The sequence below is a fragment of the Cololabis saira genome, chromosome 19 (genome assembly GCF_033807715.1).
Source record: "Cololabis saira isolate AMF1-May2022 chromosome 19, fColSai1.1, whole genome shotgun sequence".
NCBI lineage: Eukaryota > Metazoa > Chordata > Actinopteri > Beloniformes > Belonidae > Cololabis > Cololabis saira.
In genome coordinates this window covers 37,272,777-37,294,738 of record NC_084605.1, presented here as the reverse complement: position 1 = coordinate 37,294,738, position 21,962 = coordinate 37,272,777, and the positions used below count along the sequence as shown (strand labels likewise).

Here is a 21,962-nt window from a genome sequence, read left to right as displayed (position 1 = left end):
ACACATTCATGCTGCACCAGCTTGTAATGAGTTGGATTTATGTTTAATACTGATTGGGTTTGAAAATGCCCTTGCTCCCCGTGCTTAAATGATCCGGAGCTCGTATGAGCCCGACAGATGGTTGCATGGCAGCTGGAGGGAAACAGTTTGGTTTTTTTATTTTCAGAATGAGTCGTCCTCTGTGTGGGTAGAAAACACACCCCGCTGCAGTGACTGCTCTCAAAACTGCTGCTGCTTTTCTGCGACGTTTCTGTCCCCGAATTCATCAATTCTGACTGCAAAAGTCACGCGGTGTTAACCTCAGTGGCTATTATCAGATGAATATAATACCCAGATTCAGTCGGAGGGAAGATGAAGTGTCTCAGGGCTGATGGATGGATAGGCCATTTAGAAAAGTGTATAGGTGAAGGTGGTGATGAAAGGCTGGAGCTGAGCACCGGGAGTGTGTGGGATGCAGAAACCACTTCCTCTCAAATAATTGTGTTTTGCATCATCATCAAATATTAGAGAACTCACCGTGGAGGAATTGTGTAAACACTTTTCCCCTGTTTGGTTTGTGGAAAGAAAAACAAAAAGACATAAGAGTTAAATGGGTTGGAAGTTGTGCTGTTTCATTCTCACCTCCTGTGTTTTAATTAAAGATGCCACATCCTCTGTGCTCCCACCACATCCGTTCTCCCCAAGGGGTGTCGGCGGCTTGACCCACGCAAGGACATGAAAGGCTCTAAATAAAGTTGTGGTTGCTAAGTTACCACTGAAAACAAACGGGTCTTATATCCAGAGAGCAGGATCGGATCCGTCTGTACATGTCTGACATGTCTTACATGTCTTACATGTCGCTACATCTCCACCGCCACCCTTTACCGCAGATAATCATGGTGCAAATTGTTTTCTGTCATCACAAATGCCACTGGAAGTTTAATGAGCTGAGATAAGTAATTACCATAAATACATGAGCTCAACATAAAAAAAAACAAAAGATCTGTTCACAAGGTAGGTGGTTTGTTCAGTCAGAAAGGAAATCTTCATCAAGGAGAACAGAACCAGCTTGATGAGACGTGTTTACAGCAGAAAACAGAACAATTTCTTTAACGGACAAATAAATAATCAGAGTACAATGGCGTTAAATATACAGCAGGGGGAAATTATTGCTACTTAAACAAAACAAATAAAACACATGTTTCGCTGTTGGTTTGTGCTCAGTATATGCTTTTTTATCTAAAGTCCATGGTGCAGTTTACGCTGTTGGCTATAAACAGTCTTTAGGTGAAGCAACAGCAGTGGGAGAGAAGAAGCTTCCAGTATGTTCAGGAATGAAGAAGTTCATTGCAAAAACTTGTACTTAAAACATGTTTGGCTACAGATCCTGTTGAAATCAGAACTGCATCAGTTTACAAATGTAAAACTTGCCACAAAATGCAAACTTACAGTGAATAATGACACAATTTAGTTTGAAATGTCTGTAAAAAACAACAAAACGTTAAAACTCCAGTCCTTGCATTTGCACAAACAGTCTCGAGTGCTCCTTGAAATCTGTCTGGAATCGATGAGTGGCCACTTATAAACCCGCCAGGGTCCCTGGGAGACTGTGAGAATGTGAATAGAGAGAGTAATGGATGAAGCTGTCGCGAGGAGGAGGTGAAATAGGGGAACTGAAAAGTAGGGCGGGGGGTGGGGGGTACAAAAGGAATCAAGATGAGAAGCAAAAACAGGCAAGTAACTGGAAAATGGCTGAAGGGACGGATAAGAGGCTGAAGAGTGCAAAAGAACTTTTTCTAGCAAGTTCAGTTGTATTTCCTGATGTTCTGCAGTCACAGGTCAGACAGGCATGCTCGTCAGAAAAAAACTACTGATTTTACATTTCTACTAATGTAGCAGTTTTACCTGAGGAGAAATATATATATGTGTATATATATATAGAAAATATATATATGTATATATATGTAATATTGTGATAAAGTTCTTTATTTTCTGTAATGCAATTAAAAAAAACAAAAATGTCATACATTCTGGATTCATTACAAATCAACTGAAATATTGCAAGCTTTTTATTATTTTAATATTGCTGATTATGGCTTACAGCTTAAGATTAAGATTCCCAGAATATTCTATTTTTTTGAGATAGGATATTTGAGTTTTCTTAAACTGTAAGCCATGATCAGCAATATTAAAATAATAAAAGGCTTGCAATATTTCAGTTGATTTGTAATGAATCCAGAATGTGTGACATTTTTGCATTACAGAAAATAAAGGACTTTATCACAATATTCTAATTTTCTGACACAGTCCTGTATGTATATTTGTTGATGGAACATAAACAGTTTGGGCATTTCTTTTTCAACATTTTCAGCATTATAATTTTGTCTTAACACATCTTGGGGGTAAAATTGTAAAATGAGCAATATTAACCATCTCAAGGAATTTTGACATCCTGGAAAGCTTTTTTACGAGGTTGTAGCTAATGCCACGTTAGACCACACGGGGGCAGACGGAGCTGTTGTAAAAGAGTCACTGCTGAGTGCGTGTGGCCCTGTTGTAATACCACACTGCACCACTAGAGGGCCCTTCGTTGTCTGATGACAGGGTCAGCTGACACATGCATTTTCTACCAATTTGCTGCAAAAATGGTATTGCTAAATAGGGTGGCTTTAAAGTCATCATTGGAAAACCCAGTTTTGGCACATTTCTTAATTTTGTGAATCTCTCTAGTCCAGTGTTTCCCAGTCTTGATTCTTCGGGCCCCCTGTCCTGCATGTTTTAGATGTTTCAGGGCTGATTCTAATTAATGGTCCTCCGTTTTTTATCAAGGTCTGGACACAGCTCCTTGTATCACGGTGTGCTGATGCAGGGTAGCATCTAAAACATGCAGGACAGTGGGCCCCGAGGACTAGGATTGGGAAACACGGCTCTAGTCCCAAGTTCTTTCCCCAACAATAAGCAATTATGAACTCTATGGAAAAAAAAATCAATTGGTACAAGGCAGAAGAAAGTTGTCTGCACATTTTTAGGTGGTGATTTTCTCAGTTTGTAATGTGATTCTGAGATGGCTCACAGTAATGGTGGAGGTTGGGAGTATCAAGACAACTTTCAGCATGAGAGAGCTACGTGTAGGTTTGTTAGAAAGGCAAATTTCGCCTCGCCTCGTGTTAGGCAGAGACTTTGATTGATTGTGTTTGGGTGTTTGATGCAGCCAATAGCACATCAACTTCACGCTGTTAGAGGGGGAATTGATTAAATGAACCGCTAGCAAATTTTGAAGAAAAATCTAGGATCTCGGAAAAAAACCCTGAAGATTAAGTGACAACTTCTGTAATGTGACAAAGAGCCTTCAAAATCTACAAAGGATCACGTCAAAGAGGTGCAAGCCGAAGGTTTTTCATGGTCCCCCGAGCAAATGTCATTGAAAATTTGGGCAGACTTCAAAAAAGCCGTGTATAAAAGACACCTGAATCTCACACGAAGACATTTGAGACAAGGATGAATACAAATCTGACAAAAAAAGAGAAAGTTTCAGGCCTTTTACCTACTTTATAATCTTGTAACATGTTGGGGAAAAAAATGTAACTTGCTTGAAATGTTGCATTAGTTTAAAGGTGTGTAAGATTTAATGACGTCTAACTGCAAAGCGGCTGATTACGAACAGCTAAACAACTCTGATCAGACCAATATCTTTGCATAAACGTAGGAGAAACTGGTGACTGTGAAAAATGGGAGAGGCCCTTATGGCCTCAATTAAATGCCAGATATAGTCGGGTCTTGCGTCAAGTGTCAGAGCACACAAAAACAAGCTTTTCGTGGTCACAGAGAACCAGCAAGCGGAGGTCCGTTGTTAAAGTCTGTTTCCTCTTTATCACAGAGGATGAAGTTGTCAATCTCATCGATAAGTTGTGAAATACATTCACAACTTAGAGATAAGGTGCTGAGTTATTCAGTGAGATCTCGGGGATTGACGCATCACTCACTTGACACACGTTTCAGAATTGCAACCGCAAAAAGAAAAAGTACAACTAAAAAGGGCGGTTGGTTTTAAGGATTAAGGCTGATTTATGCTTCTGTGTCACAGTGACGCAATGAGTACAGACAGCCCCTACGCTGTCACTAGCGTTAAGCCTGATTTAGGGTTCTGCGCTAAAGCAACGCAGAACCTACGCCGTTGCCATGACGCCGTCGTGAACCCTTCGGACTTCTCCGTCACTCCATTTCTCCGTGGTGCAATACCCCCCAGAGCGCTAGTTAATACTTTGTATAGCTTCGGGCTTTTCCGGTCACAGTGAATCAAAGAGATAAGGACAACTATTGTGCAAAAAAACAAAACAATCCAAAAAAAAGAAAAAAGAATCACATACACAAAGAAAAGAGCGCTGAAAGTTCACGACTGCTTCACGAATCAGAACTGGAAATGCGTTGCTTCCAAGCAAACCAATCACAGCCCTCTCCGTCTGCGTTGGGTCTGCGTCGCCTCGGCGCGTAGTTCCATTTTTTGGGAGGTGCAGGTCAGTGACGGCGTAGGCTACGGAGAGACTCCCGCGTAGCCGCGTACCCTACGACGTAGGCTCTGCGTTGATTTAACGCAGAACCAGAATTCAGCCTTTAAACATGATTCTCCTACTTCTGCATCGCTTTGTAATTACATTTCCAACCACTAGGTGGCAGTGCATGTTCTTTTTCTGCATTACCGTTACTCGCAGGGCCAAGTTTCCTTTTGTTTTGGTCCCTATACATAAGTTGGAGCTGAAACATGTTGAGCATCAGTATCTTTTACAGACATTGCAGCAAACTATCGTTCTACCCGACTTGTAAGTAGAAATAGCAGAAGGGAATTTGAAAAAGAAGAACAAACCCGCCCCCAACCCCAACCAAGGTTAATACAAACAAGGGTAGATGGTAAAACCAGCATGGCAGTCAGTTGGAACACATCCACCTCGGCTCAGGTACCACACGTCAGCCACTCTCATGCTTTCATGATGCTAACTAGCATTACCCAGAGGTGGTAGTAACGAGTTACATTTACTCTGTTACATTTACTTGAGTAAGTTTTGGGAAATGTTGTACTTTTAGGAGTAGTTTTGACTGTTAACTATACTTTTTACTTTTACTTGAGTAGATTTGTGAAGAAGAAACTGTTCCTCTTACTCCGCTACATTAGGCTACGTTGAGCTGTTACTTTTCTTTTATCCCTTTTATCCACGTACGCGTCAATCTCGTGACATCACTGGGTGATTCTTTGGGAAAAATGTTTGTTTTTGCATGTTTTGTCACATTTACACAGACTCAAACACACACAGAGTTTCTATGAGTTCATGTTTGTTCTAGTTCTGCCTGGTTAAAAAAGAAAAGTACAAAGGCTGGAAATTCTGTGCTACTTGTGCTTAATTTATTTTATTCTGTTATTATTTTATTTATTTTATTATTTATTAAAGCACTTGAATTTACTCTAAGATTATTTTAATTTAAGCTATTTTTTATAAATTTTAATTAATTTTATTGATTTAATTTGCCTGAAGATGATTATTTTGTACTTTTGTCTGTTTGAATGGTTGTGTTAAAAAAATAAATCAGACGTTACTCAACAGTTACTCAGTACTTGAGTAGTTTTTTCACCAAGTACTTTTTTACTTTTACTCAAGTAATTATTTGGATGAATACTTTTTACTTCTACTTGAGTCATATTATTCTGAAGTAACAGTACTTTTACTTGAGTACAATTGTTGGCTCCTCTACCAGCTCTGGTCATTACCTTACTGTCATTCTGATCAAACATGTCCCGTTTCAGATGTCGCTACCAGAATGACACCTGAAACTTCTTCAGAGCTACTGCAGCCGCTGGCTGGATGGCTGAGTTTAGCCACAGTCCAATCAGACGACTACGTGATGAGCCACATAAAACTTCCCCCTCATAACAGTTGTCATGGATGAGAAATCTCACCATGGAGACTAAAATGGCATGAAAAACCTTTTTTTTTTTTTCCACAAGGCTGTGTCAATCTTCTTTGCTGCATGTAAAGTCGAACATTTTAACATGGGGATCGATACGTTTTTCAAGCTGGTCTGCAGTGGTTATTCTAGGAACGGCTCATCCAGCCACCTCTGAGCTGCAAACAATTCAGCAGAAGAGATGCTGGGTGCTTCCTGCAAGCCTGTAAACATAGTGTTGCAGTGTGACAGACTGCAGTGAAGAGGACCTGCATCATATGCAGGTGTACCAAACTGTAGACGGCTTTCTGACAATCGATTCCCCGCAAAATTTTGAACACTGTATCTTTCCGTGGATGCATTTAGGAAATCAGGTCATGCTTTCCTCAGATATTCAGCAACAGAAAATGTTCCCAGTGATGCCCAAACTGTTTCATGTCACTGTCAAAATATTTCTTACATTTGCGAAGTAATAACATACCTTACGTAATTATGTTTTTATTAAATAATGCAGGAGAGAATCCCGCTTTGGCAAATAATTCATATCTGCTTTCTCTTCAGAAAAATAACAATTGGAACGCTACAACAGAAAAAAGAGGCTGAAACTAAGGTCACAGGGAAGTGGTCGGTCTGAAAAAGATCTCTGTGCTGTACATAATCAGTGGATAAGGATTTTAAATTAAGACAGGCAACATTAAATGTGTTCAGACTACAGGACTGTCTCAGAAAATTAGAATATTGTGATAAAGTTCTTTATTTTCTGTAATGCAATTAAAAAAACAAAAATGTCATACATTCTGGATTCATTACAAATCAACTGAAATATTGCAAGCCTTTTATTATTTTAATATTGCTGATTATGGTTTACAGTTTAAGATTAAGATTCCCAGAATATTTAAATTTTTTGAGATATTTCATATTTGAGTTTTCTTAAACTGTTAGCCATGATCAGCAATATTAAAATAATAAAAGGCTTGCAATATTTCAGTTGATTTGTAATGGATCCAGAATGTATGACATTTTTGCATTACAGAAAATAAAGGACTTTATCATAATATTCTAATTTTCTGAGACAGTCCTGTATGTCGAAAGATTTGTCTCAGTTGTGAGCAGCTGGAGCGGTGATATGAATTTGTGAGTTTCTCCTCAATGAAGCAGAAGAAAAACGGATAAAAACCTGCAAGTGCTACACATCTCCTGTCCTGCTGCATCATAATCATCAGTTTCCTGCAGTCTCAACCGGACGCACGGGTCAAACGCTTCGTGGCAGCTCCTGCCTGCAGAGAGACAGACAGGAAGCCCCTGTCCTTTCTGCATGGAGGCGAGCCAAACACTGCCATTAATGTCAGTGATGGCTTGACAGATGCACACGGCGAGTCACCAGAGAGGCCCGCTGCTGCGGCGGCTGCCGAGCTACAAGAGCTGATTCAACACTTTGCAGGGAAGACAGATTTTCATCCACCGCTGGCTGTGACGCCTTTACAAACTACTCAGAGATTCATTTCAGTCACTTGGCTCTGAGTTATACTTGTGCAATTTAATCACAACACCGTTCACCTTGTCGGGGTAAATACTGAACGCTCCACATTTCCTGGTTGGTTTGGCATTGCACTCACGTCAGGTAAACACTACATGCCTTCATGTGCCGAGGTCGTCTCCACTGTCGTGTGGCCATCCGCCACAAGGTGGAGAGAACAAATGTCTCTCTGTCGTTCTGTGTTTTGCAGACCAGGACAAATACGAAACAAAAAATAAACTATGTTCTTGATACTCTCTATGAGAGTCATGTCTTATAAGACGTATAATAAACGATTAACCCCAAATGGGCTTTCAGTCAGACACAAAAAGGTTTCAGTGTAAAAATCTGAACAGCAAAATTCAGTCAGCATCTTCTCAGCATCTCGTTTGTTTGACTGACGTGTGTTTGTGGTCCTCAGTGAATCCAGTCAGTCCGAGCACACGCCTCCGTCTTATCTCTGATCTTAAACAGAGAGTCTGTCAGAGGGAAATATAAAGCAGAAGCTGCTGCAGGAGTTTTCATTGGCACCGGCACAACAAATATGCTACAGCTGCAACAGTGAAGCAGGTATCGCTATTTACAAGAGAGGAATGAGCGTGGTTTAAATAATCTCTATCTCTAATGCTCTGTATCAAAGCTGGACCGCTAAAGTGATACTCCCACCCATATCTATAACTTGGTTATCACGTTAATTGTAACTGTTTCCTTAACAGAGCAGCAGCAGCGATTAGTCATGAGCCAACATGTCAAAGATCCACGTGATCTGGGGGTGGGAATGTGTTGTGACGGACAGTTTTCAGCATCACTAGTGTATTTTTGACCTCTGCCTACAGTTCATGTCATAGATTTTTCTTGAATCACATTCATAAAACATTGTGAAATGTCTCTGAGCTTTGGCTTTTTAAGCAAATTTTAATCAACTATGTTTTTACTGATCACAATTCTCTCAAAGCAACAGATACAGGACTGTCTCAGAAAATTTGAATATTGTGATAAAGTTCTTTATTTTCTGTAATGCAATAAAAAAAACTAAAATGTCGTACATTCTGGATTCATTACAAATCAACTGAAATATTGCAAGCTTTTTATTATTTTAATATTGCTGATTATGGTTTACAGTTTAAGATTAAGATTCCCAGAATATTCAAATTTTTTGAGATAAGATATTTGAGTTTTCTTAAGCTGTAAGCCATGATCAGCAATATTAAAATAATAAAAGGCTTGCAATATTTCAGTTGATTTGTAATGAATCCAGAATGTATGACATTTTTGTTTTTGTAATTGCATTACAGAAAATCACAATATTCTAATTTTCTGAGACAGTCCTGTATATTTGTATTTTATTTTTTTAATTATTTGTTCAATGAAAACCTACAAATAATTTGGAATAAGTAAAAATCTGTAAAAGATTGCTTAGAGTAATGCTTAAAACATATCTCTTTTCTGAAAGATGAATATTCAAGTTTAAGAAATGGATGTCTGTATGTTCAACAAAAATAGAAAATAGTGTTCCTTTTTCTTGCTATATTTTCATCCTGTCCTACTTCCGTCAGGAATGTGGGCTATTCCAGCACACGTCTCCTTTTTCCTTTTTACTGCTATAAAAATATTTTCCGATAATTACGACATTACTTCTCTCATATCATCTGTTTGTTTGCTTTCTCTGAGCCAATCAGCTCACAGTTTGGACTAACAGAGTTTCTATTTGAAGAAACGATTTAATGAAAACCCATGATATGAACTTGAGACTGATTAGATTAATGTTGATGATGAAAAGATGCCAGTTCAGCCAGGAATTGTCTTGTTGTTGTTTTGGACCAATTTATAATGTTTACTGTCATCATATTTCACCAAAACAGCAGCTTCCCCACACACGGCCAGGGTTCTGGACCAGGGGCCGGATTCACAAAACATTCTTAAGAAGAAAAATCTTCTTAAGTGTCATTTTTTTCAAAAGTTCAGTCTTAAGAAGAAAAAAGAGATGAAGACATATTCTCCAAAAATGTTCCTAAGTATTTTCTCAACTTTCTGCTCAAGTTTCTTCTTAAGAAAAAACTTAAGAATAAATGGTATTCTTGAAATAAAAGTTCTCAAATTTGTTCTAGACTTTTTTCTTAACTTTAAGACAACCTTGACCTGTCTTAAAATGTCTTCTGTGAAAAGGTAAGACTCTAATTTCATCTTTTTCAACACATTTTAGACAAGTTTAGACTAGTAGGTCATAGTTTGAGGATATACTTTGTAATTAATTACACAAAGAGCCTGTTAACTGTTTGTTAGCATGTTAGTTAGCGTGGTAGTTAATTATTATTAATTTTCCCCAATAGTATTTTTTTCGCACATTAATCTCATCCACCATAACCTTGTAAAGTTCCTGCATCTCTTTTTCTCCTTCTCCATGTTTAGTGAGTGACTGACGGTTAAGACCAAACTACCTATAAATGTTGTTTGTTGGCGCGTGCAATTAGGGCTGCACGATTAATCGTTAAAAAAAATCGCGATCTCGATTCATGCTTGAACACAATCTCATTTCCAAATGACGACGATTTTATTAAAAAAAAAAAAAAAATTTTTTTTTTTTTTTTTTTTTTTAAAGATGGCTGCATAAAAAAAGGACTAGGCCTTTGTTCTAGGTTGTTGTAGTCCTGTCATGGTCAACTATCATGTTGTCATGTTTGTTATATTTTGTTAATGATTGTGGATTACATTTGGAGAAACATCTACCTTTATCACCTGACACATATTGCACATAAATATTGTATTGAGATGTTTATTGTTTTTATGTTCAATGTCAGCTGTTACAGCAAAAAGCAGCCAGAGGAATAATTTGTTGCCTCAGAACTACAGGATCTGTTACAAGTCCCCTTTCTGAAAGGGTGTTCAACTCAGGGAGGAACAAATATTGTTCAAAATTGTTATTATTGTTTGAATTATTCAAAGGTTTGTGTAAAGAAGACAAGAGATGTTTATTGTTATTATATTTTTGTTCAGCTGTTGCAAAGTTAAAGTAATAAGTGCAATAAATTTTATATTGGAAAAAAATCGTGAGAGAATCGTGAGAATCGTCTCAATTCTAAGCAAAAAAATCGTGATTCTCATTTTGTCCAGAATCGTGCAGCCCTACGTGCAATGCAATGATATATTTTAAGAAGGAAAAATAAGAAATTCGTAAGAAATGACAGTTCTTAAGACGGTTCTTTAGAAAATTTTGAGGAATTGCACTTAAGAACTTTCTTATGAACTTCTTAATTTTAGATCTTAAGACATTTCTTAAGATCGTTCTTAAGAACATATTGGTGAATCCGGCCCCAGGTTGTGGATCTATACATGTTGGGCAAAGATATATATTGGTGCAGGAGTATCACTTCAAGTCCTATAGAGGCTTTTATTTTACATGGTGCTAAAATTTCATCCACGCATCTAAAGTTAGAAAAATGCCAAATGAAGTCTGGGCCTGCTTTTATTTTTCACTCGTGTCCCGTTTCGCACCTGTTGGTCCCACCTGATCACCTCAGGGTCTACACTGAGGTAGCGTCATGAAGCACAGCCTGTGGTGAACCATTTCCACAGCTCCACTTTTACAGATCGCAGTCTCTGGTCGCTGTCGTTCCAACATTAAAGTGAATTTACGGACCGCTCGTTTGTCACGAGACACGGAAAGCTGCACATTTCGGCTCAAGTTAGGACACGGCCTGCATGTATGCTGACACCGAGTAAAGAAAAGCAGCATCGTTTTCAGTTCCTCCCACAATGATGGGTGGCCGTTGGGTTCTAAATAAATAAGAGTGAGACAAAGCCTGAGGGTCGTCCTAGATGGAGCTCTCATCCGGCTGCAGGTCCAGCTGCCCGGTGTGTTTCCTCTGCTCCAGGATCCTGTTGAGCTCCTCTGTGAACGAGTGGTAGAGCGGAGACATGCCCTCGGGGTCGGCCTGCCTCAGCAGCACGTAACTGTTCCCGTTCATCTTCCTCAGCACGCTGGGCAGGGTGGCCGACAGCCCGTTGACGTAGTCCATGTTGGGCAGCGGCGGCGGCATGGGCAGGGGCGGAGCAGGTGGGGGAGTTTTGGCTGGAGACATCTGGCCTTCTCCTGGAACTATCTGGAGGAAACCGTCGCCGATGTCCGCGAAGGTCGGCACGGAGATGGAGCGGCGGCCCGGGCGGCCGTTGCAGTGGCTGGAGATGGTTGTGAGTTCAAAATGGGAGCTGCGCTTCCTCTCCGAGCCGCCCAGGACCTGCAGACCTTGCTGGGAGAACTTCCTGCTGTGGGCGGGGCGTCTGGTGCAGAAGCTGACGTAGAGCAGCACCACGCTCAGCACCAAGCACAGGCCTCCCAGCACCGCCACCAGGGAGATGTACACGGCCTCCATGTGCCGGTAGGTCTGGAACTCGGCCCCTGCGCGCGCCGGCGGGGGTGGAGGAGACGGCGAGGGCGGCTCGGTGGGGCCGCCGGTGGTGGAGACGCCAGGGCTGGAGGCGGTGGGGGGGTACGTGGTGGCCGTGGGCTCCACCACGAAGAACGGGTCCGTGTGAACCGTCACCGTGTAAAGATAGACCAGGACGGAGACGGCGTTTTCCACGGCGAAGCAGCGGTACGAGCCGCTCTGCTGGACGCGAGCTCCGATTATGAGTAAGCCGTCCGTGCCGATGCGGTAGCCCGAGTTCAGGCCGTATCCCTGGAGCTCCTTCCCGTTCAGCGTCCAGCGTGGGGTTGCCAGGTTGGAGCGTAGTTCACACTGGAGAAGAACGTCATCCCCCGACATGACGGAGCGCCTCCGGTGGACCACTAACACACAAAATGAGAGGAAAAGAAGACATGTGAGGGGCTAAAGCAGTACTGGAGTTGTAGAAAACAATCAGGGGGGATGGTGGATTTGATCATACGGGGACAGATAATTTGTGCTGATTACAAATAATATAATATATTACAAATAATAGCAGTGACCAAAACACCTGCAGAAATACTGCAGGAATGACATAGCAGCAGTTAAATGCAGCCTTCTGTAAGCTTTAAATATCCACTGGGCTTACATCAAATACATCAAAACACTACAATAAAAAACACTTTTCTGAACTTATCAATATGACTCTGTCCTTCACAGGATAAGTAACATGGATCACTGCAAAAACTCACAATCTTAACAAGAATATTTGTTCTATTTCTAGTTAAAATGTCTCATTTTAGTGAAAAAATCTCATTACACTTAAAACAAGACTCATCACTGGAAAAAACAACATTTTTCACCTGTTTCAAGTAGATTTTCACTTGAAATAAGTAGAAAAATCTGCATGTGGAACAAGATTTTTTTGCTTGTAATAAGAAGATAAATCTTGTCACACTGGCAGATTTTCCAACTTATTTCAAGTGAAAATCTACTTGAAACAGGTGAAAATTGTCAAATAAGTTATTTTTCTGGTGATGACTCTAAATGTTGAAATAGCAGTAAAACCACATTCATTGATGAAATGACATAAGGGATGGAAAGGAGGGATGGCAGTTTTACAGGGGGGGATGATTTGGACCGTTTTTATTTCAGGGGGGATGATTTGGACCGTTTTTATTTCAGGGGGGATGATTTGGACCGTTTTTATTTCAGGGGGGGATGCCAACCCCCTCATCCCCCCTCATCCCCCCTCATCCCCCCTCAACTCCAGTACTGGCTAAAAGGGAGTGTGAGATGCAGAGTTGTGAGGAAAAGTGAACAGATGGAGGCCGATGAAGAAGTGGGATCTCCAAGGTTAGGATTTAAAGGTGTGGGTGAGCGACCTGTGCAGCTGCAGCATCACTTTCCGTCACATTTCATAAGCCTCTTAAAGTGTATTGAACCCCCCGGTGCAGCTGCAGGACCGGCTGACCTCCCACCACAGAGAGCTGATTAAGATGTGTATGCTGACGCTCACACACACGCCTTATGAAGTTCCTTAATAGATGCTAAATGCTTGAGATTCAAAGTGGAGGAAAAAAAATATGCTTTGAAGTTTTTTAACCCTTTAATCTGAGTGGGAGCGGGAAATGGTGAACGGTGAAATAATATATGGATAAAAAGGGAAATGCTATTGTATAATGAATTCAGGCTTAGAGTGTGTGTTCTGTAACACATACCGTTTCCTGACTTCTCCTTACAGCCCCTTATTCCTCTGGTGATGTCCTGGGTTAGGTTAGACCTGAAAAAATCAATGAGACCTTTAAACCAGTATCTTTCTGATATTATCCTCATAAACATAGCAACACCAGTGAGATGAAGTTAATTTACACAAAAGTATTTGGAGGCTAGTGTAAAAATCAACTATTCATGATAAACTCACTCAACAGCTGCGTGTAGAAGCAAATATCCCTCATGAAAAGACGCACGCCTCCTTTTTTTAGGGCCCGAGCACTTACAGTGCGAAGGCCCTATTGTATCTGTAGGAATTTCTTTCTTTCTTTCTTTCTTTCTTTCTTTCTTTCTTTCTTTCTTTCTTTCTTTCTTTCTTTCTTTCTTTCTTTCTTTCTTTCTTTCTTTCTTTCTTTCTTCTGACGAAATGAGGGTGGCAAAATGGCTCAACAGCGCCCCCTAGGAAACTTTGTGCGTAGTGTATGCATATGTATGCGTATATATATATATATATATATATATATATATATGTACATATATTAAATAAAGTAATAATGCACATATATATGCCTTTGGTTTCTACCGTCATGGTATCAATCATTAATATGTGTGCAGACAAGGTTAAAAAAAAAAAGAAAACTTTGTGCCTCAAGCCCCAAGATACGGTTTGACGTACATGCACGAAAATCGCTACACACCTGTATCATGGGGCAACTTAAAGAAAAGTCTCTTGGTGCCATGGCCGAAACCAAACAGGAAGTCGGCCATTTTGAATTAATCGTGTAATTTTGGCGCAATTTATGCCATTCCTTCGGCAGTTAATTCAGCCCGAACCGTAACGTGCACCCAGGTGTGTTATACATCAAAATGTGCGTCTCCATCCTGTGACAACACGCATTACTTTTCTCTTTCAAAAGTGTTACCGTGGCGACGCTAGACGCCAAAAAGCGCACCCCTCCTTCATCTGATTGGTCCATATTTGATAGTTCTCCAAAAGTCACCAAATTTTGCATGCAAGCCAGGCCTGGTGATACATTTGATATTTCATGGTTTGCATTAATGGGCGTGGCCTAACGGCTCAACAGCGCCCCCTAGAATACTTTTATCTGCCATAACTTTTGCATGGTTTGACATAAAGAGTCATGGGTGGTGTCATCGGACTCTGTATTGAGGCCTTGACCTTCATTGGCCTGAATTAGCCCCGCCCCTTCTTCTGATTGGTCGATATTTCATAGTTCCTTTTTCTGCTATAACTTTTGAATGGTTTGACATAGGAAGTCGTGGGTGGTGTCATGTCTGATATGCTTATGGGGGGCGGTGGCCGTGAGTGCGAGGGCCCGTTCATCGCTGCTTGCAGCTTTAATTATTTTTTATTTCAGTGTAGAGTGGTAGTGGAGAGACGTTTGGTCTCCTTTATGAAAGATTTACTATAAGGGGGTCGTTTGTTTTACAAATAAGAGTGGGTATCATACGTTATTAAACTGTAACACGATCCATTAATATTACATTCTTTTTGCTGCTTTTCTCTGAATGTGCTGCAGCCGCCACAACAATCAAACAAATCCACGCGGGAGGCTGGAGTGTCTGTGCCAGTAATGGAGATTTAGATGTCTGCTGTTCACTCATGCAGACTGAAGGAAGACGGGCAAAAACAAGTCCCCGACGGACGAGCCAGCCAAAGTGTGCCTGCCTGTCTGTGTGTGTGTTTTTGTGTTTATTTCAGTGTTTGCAAGTTTCACAAGTCAGTGCCACCCTGAAGATGAATAAAACAACATAATAGCCTCACAAGTCTATAGAGAATTACATGTAAAATGTATTTTAAACATTAATTTTGATGCATTTGAACTTTAATGGAGCATTTTTATATCAGACCATGACAGACTGAAAGGTTTTAAGGGTAATATTGCATATATATTTCATTTAAGTTTGTAGTTTTCCTTTTTTACTGCATACAATGCACCTATAATATATTGAATTTCCCTACAGGGGATTGATCAAATATATATTATTCTTATTAGAAAACAAAATAACGTATTCCTACTTTTTGGACACTTGAGAAAAGCAAAGAGCAACGCACACAAATGTCTTTAAAGTGGCCATATTATGCTCATTTCCAGCCGTCTCATGTAAGTGTTTGGCACCACATTAACTCTGCAACCAGCACATCTTGAAAAGGCTGTATGGATTTCACAATGACATTTACAAGCTGCAGAAAAAAAGAGTTCTGCCATTTTTGTGACTGGCAGGGCTCACTTTGCAGAGAGCCGTTACGATAGCTAGAAGCGTAAACAACTTTTATACATAGATTAGTTTGGCATTTTGCAAATTACTTGTAAACAGCCTTGAAACAAACCTGTAACCACATACAGGACTGTCTCAGAAAATTAGAATATTGTGATAAAGTCCTTTATTTTCTGTAATGCAAAAATGTCATACATTCTGGATTCATTACAAATCAACTGAAATATTACAAGCCTTTTATTATTTTAATATTGCTGATCATGGCTTACAGTTTAAGAAAACTCAAATATCCTATCTCAAAAAATTAGAATATTCTGTGAATCTTAATCTTAAACTGTAAGCCATGATCAGCAATATTAAAATAATAAAAGGCTTGCAATATTTCAGTTGATTTGTAATGAATCCAGAATGTATGACATTTTTGTTTTTTTAATTGCATAACAGAAAATAAAGAACTTTATCACAATATTATATCTGAGTGTAGATCACATCCCCAGCTGCAGCAGAGATACGAGCAGGACGTCTCTGGTCAGTTTGCTTATTGTCCTACCGAGTATTGAGGATTAGGCTGGACAACGATGTGGAATAATTAGACCTTTATGAGTTCCTCACGCACCGTGTTAACATGTATCAGTGTGAGAAGTTCAGGCCAGCGCTGACTGGGGAAAAAAAACATCTGCTACCAAGAAATAGAAACGTTAATGCTGCTGTTGCCAAGGGCTTGTGTGCACTTCATTTGCAAAAAGCTCATGGTGGTGTCAACCCACTCCCTGTTTCTGATTGGCCGTAGTTAGAGTGGGGAGACCTGCAACAGCTCCAGATATTTGGCATGGGAAATGCTCGAGGACGGTGACGGCTGACCGCCGACCGCTCCCCCATTTACCTGACCAGTGCGTGACCTGAGCAAATGGAAAAGCTGAAAACACGCTGTAAAACATGCATGTTCCTTGGAGTGCAGGTGAAAACCTGCACCAGTGGCTGATGGGCTGGAGACCACATACTGTAGCCTTTTACAGAAACCCTGCTCTGTCTTACATAAAACCAAACAACTTGCCACTTAGGGTCCACGAAACTTTCCAAATCCAATTTTCCAGTAAATCAATAACATATGACCGCATGTGCAGAAATCCTTTGTTTTTTAACCTCCAGTGGGTGAAGAAGAGGATTATTCATCAATATAACATCACAGAAAAGGCACGAAACACAAAAAGGCATAAAATGTCCTATTTTACGAGAAGCTGTGCGTAAGATGCAGAATAGAAACGTCGGCGGTCTCTAAATGATGACGGACCGCTCTGGAGATTAGTTCTAAGAAACTAAAAACATAAAAAAAATACAATTTTCACATGCTTTTTAGACCCTTGAAAGCATCGTAATAGCTGTTTTGATATACCTCTTTGCATATATATGGCCTTGAATGCCACACCGCTGGGTTTTAGGTGAAAACTGCTTATTTACACGTTCAACTCAGCAATAAAAAACTGTGACTCATTTGTCTGATCACTATCATTTAGCTTTAATTTAAGATCTGAGTGATTATATACACAATGTGCTGTTTTTGTGAACAATACCTTCTCTGTCTGAAAATGAGCCCAAACAGTAAATTTACTGTCCAAAAGAAAGTGAAAGCAGCTCCATAAATTGAAGTTTTTATGGACACATCCTGTCAAGCCATTGTAATTTTAACTTTAGGCTAGAAATATTAATTAAAGCTGCTTCAAGCACTATTAGCATGTGAATAATTCTAATTAAGTGGCATTTAATATAAATGCCAAACGCTGACTTGATTGATTGGTTTTTCACCTTCTGGCAGTGATTATTTCTCCTTCGGTAAAGGATCTATGTGTTTCCTTCATCACATGAAAAACCATCTAAAGAGAAGTTCTATAAAGGAGCTTTACGTAGGCTGATGATACCATTCCATTTTTTTAAGGATCTGTAGCCTTACTGAAAGATGAATGAAAGTTTTCTTTGATTCTCAGTTTTACACGCAAAGCTACATGCAGGAATAATGTCGAAAATGTTTTCTTCTTGTTGAATAATTTCCAACCCAAACTTTCAACCGCTCGTAAGGAGCTCCTGCTGAGCCCAACAGAGCTGATGAGAAAAAATCCAGGTCAGGCTTCGGTGTCTTAGACCTGCTTTCACAGGAATTGTGTGGGAGGGGGTTGCAGGAGTTGCATAAATAAGTAATTATGCTCCGATATTGCTGTTGGGCCAGAGGGAGGGAATAAACAACAACCAGAAAGGTCAGGCAATGCATGGACTGTGTAAATATTGTCTGTATTTAGAGCTTTACGGCTTCATTACTTTACAGTACATTTTGGAAACAGAAGAAAGCTAAAAAAAATCAATTCATGCTGGAAATACAGAAGCCTATTAGGCAGAGTGAACAGGTGGAACAGCGGAGGAAGCGTACAGAAATTGAAGGGCATAACAGGATCCTTTCCAAACAAACTAAATCACATACATTTATCTCTGTCAAGAAGCAATTCTGTTTTGTTTTTTGGACACATCCCTGTAACCTCCAGATTTTTCATGCGCTGTTTGCTAAGACGTCTGATTTATTGCATCTGTTTGGGTATTTGTCTGATTTGTCTGCTCCCTTACCTCTGGGAACGTGAGGATATTTCTACACACACTCGTCCGTCCCAGGCGCAGAAGGGGTCTCTGGCGAACACGCAGTCGTAGCAGGAGCTGTATCTCTGGCAGGCCGACATCGGGACCTGAACCACTCCAGAGTGGGAGCCAACGTAGATACTCCTCTGTGGAATAATTATCCAGCCATCGATCAATGCATTGCTGCTGGACTTGTATGTTAAAGCTACTCTAAGTAGTATACTTGACATAAATATCTAATGGGGCTTGAAGTTACACCACTCAACTTATATGGATTCATTTATTATGGTTGTGATGAAGTACTTACCTGAACTGGAGATATAACCATGCTCTCTACCGGCTGAGGTTTATCAAACATCTGCAACTCCTCTATGATGTGCATGTCTCCATCCACGTCTACGGCTCTGTGCAGCCACCCATCATCTGTAAGGAAAAACACAACTTAGGGCCAATCCCAATACACCCCCTACTTTCTACCACTAGCCCTCCCTCACTACCACTACCCCTAAAAAAGAAGGGACAGATTTTAGGGCACTTGAAATCTTCCCAGGTCTGTCCCAATACTCCCACTACTCCTACTTTCAGCACCACCACTAAAATCAGGAATCTGAGAACCAAAAGCTCTTTTAATTTCAGCTGTAGCACTGTTAATATGCCACTTTATTAAGTTTTAATATTTTTTCAGGCGTAAAAGTAACCGTTAAGTTCCCCAACCTGGGCTCAGTTTATCCAAATAACGCCTGTTAAGAAATTTGACCCGATGTTTTCGGATAAGAGCTGCCGGCTCGGAGCAGCAGCAGCTCACGGCCGGGTCAACCTGCGCCGTCGTCCCGGGGAGAAACCTGCAGCTCTGTGGAGAATTACCACTGGCTGAAATAAATCATTTAGGAAGATAAATGTTGGTTTAATAGATGAAATCTAACAGTTGTAGCTACGCCTGTTAAGAAATTTGCTCCGAAAATTTCGGGATTTCTGCCTGCCGGCTCGGGAGCTGATTTATGGTTCCGCGTTAAATCGACGCAGAGCCTACGGCGTAGGGTACGGCGTAGGGTACGGCGTAGGGTATGGCGTAGGGTACGGCGTAGGGTACGGCGTAGGGTACGGCGTAAGGTACGGCGTAGGGTACGGCGTAAGGTACGGCGTAGGGTACGGCGTAAGGTACGGCGTAGGGTACGGCGTAGGGTACGGCGTAGGGTACGGCGTAAGGTACGGCGTAAGGTACGGCGTAAGGTACGGCGTAGGGTACGGAGTAGGGTACGGCGTAGGGTACGGCGTAGGGTACGGCGTAGGGTACGGCGCGCGTCGCCGCGTAACCTACACCGTAGGGTCTGCGTTGGTGTAACGAGGAACCATAAATCAGCCTTTATTCTGGCGAGATCTGAAGATACAACGCAACAACGGGCACGCGAGTGATTATGTACATTCACTGAGTGAATATTATGAAAGTAAAATATATATTTCTCGCTAGAAATTTAATCAAAATGCATTTTTATGCAGAAACTAACTCAAAATATTGATTTAATTCACTAAAAAATAAGAAATGTCCACCATGTTTGTTTTTTTTTGATTCAGTCCGCAAATGACGACGAAAAGCATTCTGGGAAATTTTTCTGTCCCTAGTTCAGCTAGTGTGCATCTGAAAACACTCTATCCGTAGGGACAGATTCATAGACACTACACTAGTTTTCTCCACTACCCCTAGGTGGAAAGAGGAATTGGGACACCACTACCCTCACGGGAACGTGCAAAATTTAGGGGTAGTGATTAAAACTAGGGGTAGTGGGATTATTGGGACAGGGCCTTAGTTCATGCTGAACAAAGATGCTGACCGCTCGCTTTCTGGTTAAAGCTATTCACCAGGCCTCACCGGTTCCTAAAAACAAAACGGTATAAATGTTTCCATCCAGCGCCAGCTCCTTGTGCACGGCCATCTTGACGTAGTTGACGCTCCTCTTGAACATGAGTGGGCGCATGCCTATGGGGTGGATCTGGTTGGCCATCAGTGGGTGCCTCCTGGCGAAGGTGAGGACGTTGTCTGGGAGGTCTCTGGAGGAGTTGATGCCCTGGGACCGGTGTACGTCTGTTATGCACTGCAGAGAAAGAGGGAAATCACTCCAGAGACCAGGATGTGGACGTATCCCACAGACAGAGAGCTAGAAGATTCAACTTACAGATCCAGGCCTTGGGTGTGGAACCTTTCCTGTGTATTCCCTCCACTTTGAATCCTGCACCTCCATGTACGGCCCTTGGAAAACCTTTTGTACGTCGGAGAAGGTGTACTGGCAGATAGCAGATGCTTTGATATTTTTCCTGAAAGGTAATCCAGAAAACAGATTCATAGCACGCACTCTGGATGAAAGAACAAACACTGAGCGATCTGGGGAGCAAGTCGCAGATCCAGTTTCAGACACATCACAGGCCACCAGTGCCTAGTGAAACGGTAACACGACCACTGAGGAGTGAAAATGATCATGGTGGTAGTTTTGACCCTCAGAAATTCCTCTCAGATCTCGTCTTGGAAAGGGAAGAGGGAGTGACATCACTGACAGGTGTGTAAACCCCCCTATCATTCACGTCCAGCACACCCACTCACTGTGAGTCATAAATAAATCTGTCCTTTTGTGGGTTTTTTGCAGCACACCTGCGAAAGAAAGAGTTGGTAGTCACAAACCAGGTGACCCTTATACCCTAGAGGTGCAGTGAGTAACTGGAAGGCAAAAAAATGTCTCTGTCACACTGTTGCGCCCACTCTGGCCTTCAAAAGCATTCATGTGAGAAAAGTGAGAACGACGTGAAACCAAAGTCCTTCTTCAGAACCGGTGAACAGCATTGCTCAAGGGCTTACTCATACCTGCACCTTCCAGTTCAAGGCATAGCGATGGCTGTTACTCACACAGGTGTGCAAGAAAGAAAGAAAAAAAGAAAGAAAGAGAGATTGCTGCGAGGCAGAGGCTGGGAAAAGGCAGCGTTAATGTTGCGATGCTATCCTCTCCGTCAGAATCCAAAAACCTTGGGGACAGTTTAATGCAGCATGACTCTGCACATCAGCATTAACACACGTAGCTTTCTCTGATCGTTGTCTATCTCCCAAAGCTTCACCTCAGCTCTCGCTGCTTCTCCCAGCAATCACAGCAGCTCACCTAGGCATGGATCTATTTATCTTTCCTCTCCTCCTCATCAGCTCATGGTCACTTTTCATATAAATATATGAACAAAAAAAAAAGAGTAAGAAGAATGAATATTCCCAGGGTCAAAGAAACATCCTCAGATAGCAGGTGGACTAACAGTGTAAAAACAAAATATGATTTGTCTTTGAAAACTGGAAAAAAAGCAACAAATGCACACATTAAATAAACTGAAGTATGTTCTTAATTCATTGAAACTATTAGTTATTAACCCTTGTGCTGTCTTCAGGTCAAGGAAGGAGGAAGAGAAGAAGGGAGGAAAGAAGAAAGGAAGGAAGGGATAAAAGAAGGAAAGAAAGAAGGAAGGAAGGGAGAAAAGAAGGATGGAAGGAAGGAAGGAAGGAAGGAAGGAAGGAAGGAAGGAAGGAAGGAAGGAAGGAAGGAAGGAAGGAA

At 41.1% G+C, this 21,962-nt stretch overlaps 1 protein-coding gene across 2 annotated transcripts in view; it reads right to left on the bottom strand.

Annotated features, from left to right (window-relative positions):
* Positions 1 to 9,441: 9,441 nt before the first annotated feature.
* sema4gb (sema domain, immunoglobulin domain (Ig), transmembrane domain (TM) and short cytoplasmic domain, (semaphorin) 4Gb) overlaps positions 9,442 to 21,962 on the bottom strand; it is a 67,703-nt gene continuing 55,182 nt past the window's right edge. For both annotated transcript variants that reach the window (XM_061707754.1, XM_061707755.1), the window contains 6 exons: positions 20,556 to 20,694; positions 20,252 to 20,474; positions 18,692 to 18,807; positions 18,376 to 18,530; positions 13,533 to 13,594; positions 9,442 to 12,215 (listed from right to left, as the gene is read on the bottom strand). In XM_061707754.1, the coding sequence (XP_061563738.1) occupies positions 11,242 to 12,215; positions 13,533 to 13,594; positions 18,376 to 18,530; positions 18,692 to 18,807; positions 20,252 to 20,474; positions 20,556 to 20,694 (1,669 nt within the window). In that variant the 3' untranslated portion in view covers positions 9,442 to 11,241. The remainder of the gene's footprint in view (positions 12,216 to 13,532; positions 13,595 to 18,375; positions 18,531 to 18,691; positions 18,808 to 20,251; positions 20,475 to 20,555; positions 20,695 to 21,962) is intronic.